This window comes from Henckelia pumila, chromosome 4, assembly GCF_033568475.1.
Source record: "Henckelia pumila isolate YLH828 chromosome 4, ASM3356847v2, whole genome shotgun sequence".
In the NCBI taxonomy this organism is placed as follows: domain Eukaryota; kingdom Viridiplantae; phylum Streptophyta; class Magnoliopsida; order Lamiales; family Gesneriaceae; genus Henckelia; species Henckelia pumila.
The window spans coordinates 128,407,990-128,418,174 of NC_133123.1; the positions used below are offsets into that span (position 1 = coordinate 128,407,990).

At 37.0% G+C, this 10,185-nt stretch overlaps 1 protein-coding gene across 3 annotated transcripts; it reads left to right on the forward strand.

The window, feature by feature from the left end:
* The first annotated feature begins 796 nt into the window (after window positions 1–796).
* Window positions 797–5,160, forward strand: LOC140864419 (uncharacterized WD repeat-containing protein C3H5.08c-like). Of its 3 annotated transcripts, XR_012144220.1 has the most exons (9): window positions 797–898; window positions 1,329–2,461; window positions 2,549–2,639; window positions 2,789–2,946; window positions 3,032–3,083; window positions 3,216–3,298; window positions 3,406–3,499; window positions 3,622–4,337; window positions 4,697–5,160. XR_012144220.1 is itself a non-coding variant. In XM_073268593.1 (8 exons), the coding sequence occupies exons 2-8, from the start codon at window positions 1,424–1,426 to the stop codon at window positions 4,149–4,151; spliced, it is 2,046 nt and encodes a 681-aa protein (XP_073124694.1). In that variant the 5' UTR covers window positions 797–898; window positions 1,329–1,423; the 3' UTR covers window positions 4,152–5,160. The 3 variants fall into 3 exon arrangements, 2 of the variants coding, with proteins under 2 accessions (XP_073124694.1, XP_073124695.1); XM_073268593.1 differs by having other exon boundaries at window positions 3,622–5,160; XM_073268594.1 differs by having other exon boundaries at window positions 805–898; window positions 1,343–2,461; window positions 3,622–5,160.
* The last annotated feature ends 5,025 nt before the right edge of the window (window positions 5,161–10,185 follow it).

Sequence of the window (10,185 nt, forward strand, 5' to 3'; positions counted from 1 at the left end):
ATGGTCTAAACTAATTTTCAATTTAATTCTTACATAAATTAAAACTGAATTGTTCAAATCGTACCTTTAACTTATTTCTTAATTATATTTCAATATCTTCCATACAAAATCAAACCACAGTTGCACCACGGAAGAATTCGAGATGATTAACTAGAATCTTAGGATTTATGTTAAGTGTACATATCGAAAGATCATGATTGTAGGTTATATTATTAAAAAAATATATTGTACAATACCTTTTATCTTTTATAATTATAATACAATAGCTCAATGTACTAATTATATGAAGTTATAACGTAAGTTTTTATTTACCTAAAATATCTTTCATCTTTTTTTTAATATTGTATTTTTTTTTCTCTCTAACCATTTTAATAAAAAATCATTTACTTTAATTTTTATTTTTTTTATAAAATACGTCATTATTTATTTTTTTAACAGAATATACAGTATCGCGTGTGCCATAGTCCGTAGCTATATATATATATATATTTATGTAAACATGAGCACACTATAATAACTATTTAGAAAACACCAAATTTTCTTATTCCAAAATTATCTTTTCTTATTAATAAATCTATTCCACTCCTCCATTTTTTTACTTTTAAAAAATATATAAATTTAAAAAACTTTTTTTTTTACACACACAAAACGTGTGCATTTTTCGCTAGTATATTATATATAATTGCGATGCATTTGCAGTTGAGTCCTTATCTTTTTACTAATTGCTAATGCTCACCATGCCCCATGTTTTTAATGGTGACACGCCACAGGCCACAGCTCTTCGTTGTCTCTTTTCTGGAGAGTGCCAACCACTCGATCTCTGTGCTTTTAACTCAATCTCTTCACTCTGAATTGAACCTTTGTGTATGTATTTTGCATCTGTGGATTTTACTTTCAGGTATACGGCAACGAACTTTTCTATGTATGTATTCCCATTGCTTGAAATTTAATCAAGTTTGTGATATATAGTACAAAAATTCGTTAACTTGGTTATCCATTTTCATTTGGGGTGCTGAATGCTGAATTTATCTGGGTTTTGATGCGGAAAGCTTGGTTTATATTTTCTTGGCGTATTTATGGGGAAAATGTGTTTTTTGAATGGCGGGAAGTTTAGTTAGTGGGATGCCAGGTTCAATGCGTGTGGATTAGGATCCATTCTGGATTTGTTGTTCTTTTATATAGTTTTGAACTGTTTAATGATTGTTTTGTGGTCTTCCTGAACTAGTAATATTATTTGTTGATTGTGTTACTGAAACATTGGCTGTAGTGTTCATGTTTGCTGATCGATTACTTGTCCGTTAGCTTGATTTTTTGTTTTCTGATCAAAGGTTACACTGACAAGGCGTCAGCACACTGTTTGGGGCTTCAGGTTTTGGTTTTTTGAGGTGGGATTTCTGTTTTTCATGGGTTGAACTCGAGAATTATGGATAGTTTCGGAGATGACACTGAAGAATCTCGATTTTTTGATGCTCTGGAGCATATTACACCCGAACCTGATTTTGAATCTGATTGCAAAAGATGGGACTATGATGTTTGGATTGGTGCTCCTCAAAGTGTTATAAATCGTCGAGCCAAATTCATTAAATGGATGGAATCGTGGGCAGATGAATTTGGAGGAGAAAATTCTGTAAATACATATGGTAACAGTGAAAGTGGTGTTTCTTGGGGGGATGATCAGAGGAATAGGGAGGATAGTGGGTATATGCGAAGGACTTCATGTATTGTAGAAGAATTTTCTTCCAGCGGTTCTTCGTCATCAAGTCAGGATATGGATGGTTTGGAATCAAAACGTGGAATGGATTTAAGTGACCGTAGGAATGGGGAGATTGAGAATGTTTCCATATTTTCTTCTTCGGTCCAGAAAATTGTTCAAAGTGAAGCCGAAGCTAATGAATATACACCAAGAACGACGAGTAAATTGAGGGATAGGTGGTGGTGCAAATTACGTTCGTTAAATTGTATGATGGGTGGGAATGTGGAAGATGATAGCGTGGAATCGAGTAGTTCTAGCCAAGTTCATGGCACAAGGGTCCGGAGAGTAGATGTTCGCCATAGTCGAAAAAGGTTGAAGGAACTCTCAGCCTTTTTCGCAGGACAAGAGATTCAAGCGCACAAGGGGTCGATATTGATGATGAAATTTAGTCTTGATGGACAATATTTAGCCAGTGGCGGTGAAGATAAGCTTGTTAAAGTCTGGCAAGTAGTGGAAGAGGAAAGATTGGGTGCAACAGACATTCCAGATGTTGATCCAGCATGCATGTACTTCTCGATGAATCATCATTCTGAATTGAGACCTCTTGTGGTGGCGAAAGATGAAGCGAAATGTAAAACTTGGCAAAAGACAACACAGTCAGCCTGTATCGTCCTGCCTCCTAAGATTTTCCGAATACTAGAGACGCCTTTGCATGTGTTTCAAGGACACAGTGGGAAGATTTTGGATCTTTCGTGGTCTCAGAATAATGTATGAACAGATTGTGTATCTTATTCTGATATGTTCTAAAACTTGTTACAGTGAAATTAAACCATAGTTTTTCGTTTTTGCTTGCAGTGTCTTCTTTCATCATCTGTTGATAAAACAGTTCGTTTGTGGCAGCTTGGAGTTAATCAGTGCCTCAAGGTCTTCCAGCATAGTGATTATGGTATGACTGAATCCTTAATATTACGATGCTTTGATAACTGGTAATCATTACTAATTTATGGGATGAAATAAAAATGGAAGAATAGTTTTTTTTTCCATAAAGTCCTTTATCATTATTCTTTTTCCTGAAAACCAGTGTAACGCATGCAGTGACCTGCATACAGTTTAACCCTGTGAATGATGATTACTTCATCAGTGGTTCGATAGATGGAATTGTTCGAATTTGGGCAGTCGATGATTGTCAAGTTGTTGATTGGACTGAAACAAGGGACATAATCACTGCTATTTCTTTTTGCCCTGATGGGAAGGTCTGTTCTTGCTTCGCATTTACATGCTATAGCAATGGCTTCAAATTTTGTGAGGCATATTTATTCATCATTACTTGTTCTATAGGCGGGTGTTGTTGGCTCGATCGCTGGCATGTGCTACTTCTTTAACTTCTCAGGTAAATTTTGGACAAAATTAATGATTTGTATTTGGAAATCTTGGCTATCTTTAGTGAAACACAAAATTAAAGAATTTTTATGATTAGTCAACTAATAACTGCTTGTTCGAATTTTGTTCTGCTGCGTATCAGATAATCACTTGCGATTGGAATCTCAAATGTGTTTGAACACTAAGAAGAAATCGTCACCCAGTAAAAGGATAACTGGCTTTCAGGTTACCATCAATTGCTTCAATAAGAATGCCATCTTTCTTCCGGAATATGTCGAGTATATCAGAAGATTCATAAAATTCTTTCTGATTTTGTTTTACTGGAGATGCAGTTTTTACTGCAAGATTCGAGCAACGTATTGGTTACTTCTGCCGATTCACGTATCAGAATTATCAGTGGGATGGACTCAATCGCAAAGTATAAAGGTACATACCGTGTTATTATTATAAATCAAACATAGAACAAAAGTGCTTGTTCTTGAATGATATTCTCTTTTGAACCTTGTATCACCCCAAAACTCTACAATCCTGATTCGATTCATTTCCAGGGCCTCGAAGTGCAGGGAATCATATTTCTGCTTCATTTACTTCAGATGGGAAACATATTATCTCAGCATGTAATGATTCAAATGTTTATATTTGGAACTACTTCGGTCAGAAAGATTCAAAAGCCGTTTATAAATCATTCGAGTGTTTCTCTTCTGATGCCTCTGTTGCCCTACCTTGGCCTGGCTCAAGAATCGTGAACTCGGGGGAGACTTTGAAGACAAGACAACCCTGCGACAGTTCCATTCAGTATTTGTCATTATCACCATCCATCCGTTTCTCGTTATGTCAAGACTTTATCCTAGACTCTGGCTCAAAAGGCTCCGCGACTTGGCCAGAAGAAAAACTCCCCGCTTCAAATTTGAATCTCGGGGCATGTACTTATTCGATGAGCAAGTCTCAGCACAAACTTTTCAAAACTTCTTACCAGAGTTTAGCGAGTTCTCATGCATGGGGTCTCGTTATAGTCTCAGGAGACTGGGATGGACGAATTAGATCGTTCTACAATTACGGTTTACCTGCACCCGTGTAAGACAAGGAGACCAAAACTACAAAGAATTGGATTTATGGTCACTTACAGAATGCAGCATTTACAAATGATCCAGCTCTGGTGGTGTGACTGGACTTTATTGCAAGCTAGGCTGGCACATATAGCTATCCTTGGCGGGTTCGAAGGTGTTGGCCCGGACCCAGTCCATTATAATGCTGCATGTTCAAGGTAGTTCAAGATTTTGACTGATTGGGACTGGGGTGCAAACGAGCCGAATCTCGCTCCAATTTTCGTATTTGAGCTGCAGCTAAAATTTTTTAAATCGCTTGATTGATTCATTTGATTCAAAATTAGTCATCGAGTTTTATTTTAAAAAAAATTAAAATTATAGCTCGAGTTTTTGAGCTAATTAAAATTTTAAAAATATTTTAAAATTTCAAAAAATATGTTGAAGTTTGTGGGGGCTCGCATTCAACAATTTTTAAGTTTTGCATCTTGAGTACTGGCCCTTCAGTTGGCTTCGAAGTTGCACCATTGGAAATGTGGCATCTAGTAAATATATAACCAAAGAGTTTTTGCCTCCGTAGATATTCGTGATTCAACTTCGAAGGACCTAAGATCTCTTCAATTTATTCATCGATGTGGACTCGGGAGCGAACGAGACGATGTTCCAATTCGTTTGAAAATATGGTAGGGAATCATGTTTTTAGGTTGTCGGATGGTCTGAACCATTCGAGTCATGTTATCTGCCATTTTTTAGGTCGGAAAAGGTCATTTTTCTGGTGAATTCACGGCCGTTTCTCGCGCAAAATTATGAGAATGGAACTGGATTCATTCAACTGAGATGGTGAAGATAAAGTTAAAGATAGGAGATCATGTGAAAAGGTATTAGTTTTGTATATGTACAGGTTTGAGTTGTTTCTTGGTGTACAGGTTTTGCATTTTTATTACTACTGTATTCACGCATAGAAGTTGTAAATTGTTATAAACTCAGGTTATGGGATTTCAAATGTATTTTTATTGTTTGGAGAAGTAAAAATAGAAAAGTTCAAATTCATAATTTGCATGTTTACATATTAATTATGTTAATTATGATAAATTTTGTAAGGAATAAACGGTTGCACATAAACACAGATTTAAATGTTGTTACCAGGTGTTGACAATATTTTCAATAACATGCAAAGGAAAATTATAAAAGCGTGAATGAAATAAACTAGCAATCAAATAAATAGACTCAAAATTTATACTCTTGCAATGATTCAGGGCAAAACTTTTACTAGAAAATAAATCAAATATTTACAAAACCCTAAAACTAATTTTTTCAAAATATGTGAGAAAATAAATAACAAAACATCACCTCAAAATTCTATATGAAATAGAATAAGAAAAGACAATAGGAGATTATCCTTGTCGACTAAAAACCGAGAGCAACACTCTTCAATTTTCAATGCTTTCAAAAACCTTCAAAGTCGATTAAGTAAAGTAGCACGAACAAAGCTGTAAATCCGAGCTTCAGTAATCTTCAAAGTGTACGCTCAAACTCTCAATCTCGATTCTCTCTTGTTCGTTCTCCTGCTGTGTATGCCTATATAAATCAAACGAGTCTCCAAATCCCTTGTTTCTTTGTAGGCATGTGATTCTTATCAAAAAGTCTTGATCTTATTCCTTTTGATCAAATCAAATCTACAGATATAAGAAAAGATCATTAATATATGAGATAAATTAATATTATGATAAAATAACGTCAAGGAGACTGTGATAATGAGTTCGCAAAGCCTCATAATAAGCAATGTCTGCCTTAGCCTGAGTAATCTTCTGCTCAACATGGAGTAATTGAGCTTGGATGAAGGTAGTGTCCACTGTCTGAGTGGAGGAGGGTGGAACAAAAATGGCAGTGGTAGAGACGGTGTTGGCAACATCTGCCATAACATCTTCAACAACACTTACTTCTGACCAAGGAAGATCCAGCTTCCTGGCAAGCATATTCCAAAGTTTGAAGAAATTTACCAGATTTTGAGCTTTATATGTGGGCAAGTCAATATTGTGGTCCGCATAAAAGTCACGATTGACATAGTGTTGCCAATCGTTTGCAGTTTTCTCAAAGTAAAATGAAGAAGATTAGGAGCAGCTTATCTTGTAGTATTCAGCCATAGCAACATCTAAGGTGTTGTTAAGGGTTTTGGCAGCACCTTCCGAAACATCTTCTTCCGGACCACTCTCATCATCAAAGGTCTCATCTTTTAGATCTTTCTCAGCATCAGAAGATTCACTTGATTCAAAGCCGAAACTATCAGATTGGTGTGGAAGATTGTCAGCATATTCCTGCATCATCTCCTCGTCGGGTTCATCTTCAGAAGCAGAACGAGTGACAGAAGATTTATGTCCCTTTGCTTGCTTCAAACCAGCCATGAACTTGGCTATGGATGCTTCTTCGTCATCAGAAAACACTAGAGAAGCATCAACAACAGATTTTCCAGATTCAGAAATTGATGCAGAGACAACTTCAACAACAACAGGTGCATTGGGAGTCTCTGACTCAGTAGATCCATCATTATCAGAACAATCACACGCTGATTTACTTTCAGCAGCAAAAGGAACAGGGATAGCATCACCAGAAGGTCCCCGTGAGCTTGATTTTCACCTTTTTCGAGGCACGAGCTTGAAATCCTCATTTGAGCTAGCATCACTAGATGAATATTTGGTGTCCATCATTGAGGGTCGAGACGATTGGCCTTTACCACAAAATCTCTTCTAAGCAGTGTAATCGGGGTTATACCAAGCCTGTCGCTTTGATCGGTGAGTCAAGGGTTTCGCGGTAAACACCTTGTTTAGAGTAGATAAGTTTGGTAGATTCTCCACATCAAGAGCATTGTCAGGCTCTCGTGCCGCAATGGAATGCAGGGGGATAGGTTCCTCAGCAATAGGAACAATAACCTGCTCATTCACGGGATGTGGTGACTGAGGTGTTGTCACACCTTGAGCAGCATCTTCCTTAAATCTCATCTCAAAGAGAATATCGTTAGAATCAAATTGCTTTCTTGCAATTGAATTTTTTAAAGTACAAACAGAAGGAATGTTAGGACAGAAAAACAGAGGCTTAGACATAAAATTGAGAGAGCGAGATATAGAAGAGATATAGAGGAGGAAAATAATAAGAATATGATTCCAAAAATAGAGATTTACTCAATATAAACCGATTCACTCATTCTATCCTAATCACAATCGAATTTACAGCTCCCCCAATGGAAGAAAAATATCCAACGGTAAAAATTTCAAACTTAATTAAGGCAACACAATTTTGGTTTTTGGTAATATTCTAAGCCCAAATATATTTTTTTACCAAAAAATACCAAATTAAACTCCTCATCGAAATATAACTGTTAAATACATTTTGTGTGCATATTTTTTATGTCATTTGAATACTATTTTGCATGCATTCATATTCTCTTATTTGTGTTTTTATGAGTTTTAGTCGTATTTCATACATCGTGTCTGCATAAAGTTTTCCCTAGTTTATTTGTAGGAAATTTATAAACAGCTGAAATTTTGGACCAGACTGTTTCTCGCTCGAGTGCAACTTTCTGCCGCTCGAGCGAGAGTGGAAAAAGAAGGAATCGGAGAGAGTATTACTCGCTCGAGCGCAACTTCTTGCCGCTCGAGCGAGGTAGAATAAGAAGAATGTGGCAGAGTATTTCTCGCTCGAGCGAGACGACGTACAGAGTCCTATTTTTGGGAAATTCTTGCTCGAAAGGGAATCTATATTTTCGAGATCTTGAGCATATAAATATAACTTTTCTGATGAGATGAAGGTTTACACTCGTTCAAAAGGCAAGATGAGGCGGCTACAACATCTCTGAGTGAAGATTTCTCCCATCGTCTTCTTCTCTTCTTAGTTTTTATTTTAGTTTCTTGTTGACAAACTTGAGTTGTGGATTATGTTTAATTTTGAGTATTAGTTTCTTTTCGATCAAGGTCACGAGATTGGGCCGAACAAATCATTGTTGAATACTTGGATGTTATTTGGGATTTTTCAGATTTTTATTAATATTATTGATTATTGATTGTTGGATTCATATTTTGTCTTGTGAATGATTTGTCCAATTATTTGCTTGCATGTTAATGGATTCTAAGTCGAAAGATTAGGAATTGAATTCGATCACTCCAATAATTGACACAAGGTTAAATCGACTAGAAATAGTATTCGATTTCATTGTGCGACTTTAGGTGAAAATTGAATTTTCACAATTCTCAATGCATTTGAATTTTATTAGAATTAATTAGAAATAATTAATCTGTGAATATTTGAATAGGTTTAACTGTTCTAGAAATATAATATTGAATAATTTAGGAGAATTCGCCGTGATTTAAAATTAAATTTGGATCCTAGATTTACTACTAATTTGCATGATTTGTTTGGTACCTGCGTGTGTCCTTGATCGAATTTCTCATTATTGAATTTCATTCCAAAGTTTTTACTGTGTTTCACGTACCGAGCTTCAGTAGATTGTTACCAGAGATTGGTAAAGTTTCACCTGGTTGATGGTGATAGCTGGTTTTTCTATGGTGAGGGAGCGCGACCCTCGATGCATCTGGTATCAGCCTTGAGAGTCTGTCGAGCTCTGGAGTCTGGCGGGTAAGGCTACCTCATCTATGCAGTTGATACATCCTTTGAAAGCGTTGGTATAGGGAATCTGCCAGTTGTGAATGAATTTCTAGATGTGTTTTCAAATGAGATTTTGGGTTTTTCTCTAGTTCGAGAAGTCAAGTTTGGTATCGAGTTGATGCCAAGAACTTCTCCTATTTCACGAGCACCGTATCGTTTGGCTCCATCAGAGATGCGGGATTGAAGCAGCAGCTTTAGGATTTGTTGAACAAGGATTACATTTGTCCAAGTGTGTCTCCGTGGGGAGCAAAAGTTCTCTTTGTGAAAAGAAGGATTGGTCTATGCGTCTGTGCATTGATTATCGACAGTTGAATCGTGTGACCATCAAGAATAAGTATCCTTTGACGCATATTGATGACTTGTTTGATCAGTTGCAGGGTACTTCAGTTTACTCCAAGATTGACTTGAGAACTGGATATCATCAGATGCGAGTCCGAGATTAGGATATATCCAAGACAACATTTAGGACCAGGTATGGGCATTATGAGTACTAGTTTATGCCATTTGGGTTGACTAATGTGCCGGCTGTATTCAAGGATCTAATGAACTGGGTATTCCGAGAATTTTCGGACATGTTTGTTGTCGTGTTCATTGATGACATCATAGTATATTCACATGATGTGAATGAGCATGCTTACCATCTGAGGCTTGTGTTGCAGACACTGAGGGATAGACAGCAGCTGTATGCCAAATTGAGTGAGTGTGAATTCTGACTGGATCAGGTGGTATTTCTTGGCCACATTATATCCAGGGAAGGAGTTGCTATGGATCCGAGCAAGAGAGAGGCTGTATTGAATTGATTGCGTCCGACGACGATAGTTGAGATCTGTAGTTTTTTTGGGTTTAGCAGGATATTATCGTCGCTTTATCGTGAATTTCTCGCAGCTAGCTCGTCCTCTGATGCAACTTACTCACAAGGGTATAACTTTTGAGTGATCCTCAGAATGTGAAGATAATTTTTGTAAAATTCATCGACGGTTGACTTCTGCGCATGTGTTGGCATTACCGTCTGGAACTAGAGGGTATGTGGTATATACTGATGCATCTCTACAGGGGTTAGGTTGTGTCCTGACTCAAAATGGGCATGTTATCACATATGCTTCTGGACAATTAAAAGTTCACGAGAACAATTATCTAGTGCATGATTTGGAGTTAGCAGCTATTATCTTTGCGTTGAAGATTTGGCGCCATTACCTGTATGACGAGATATTTGAGATCTTCACAGATCATAAGAGTCTCAAGTATTTGCTCACTCAGGCGGAGTTGAACACGAGACAGAGACGTTGGATGAATTTGCTGAAAGATTATGACTGTGATATTAAATACCATCCAGGAGATGCTAATCTCACCGCTGATGCCTTGAGTCGCAAGGTACGAGTGTCCGCACTCCAAACTTGTTTTGTGTCCGATGCT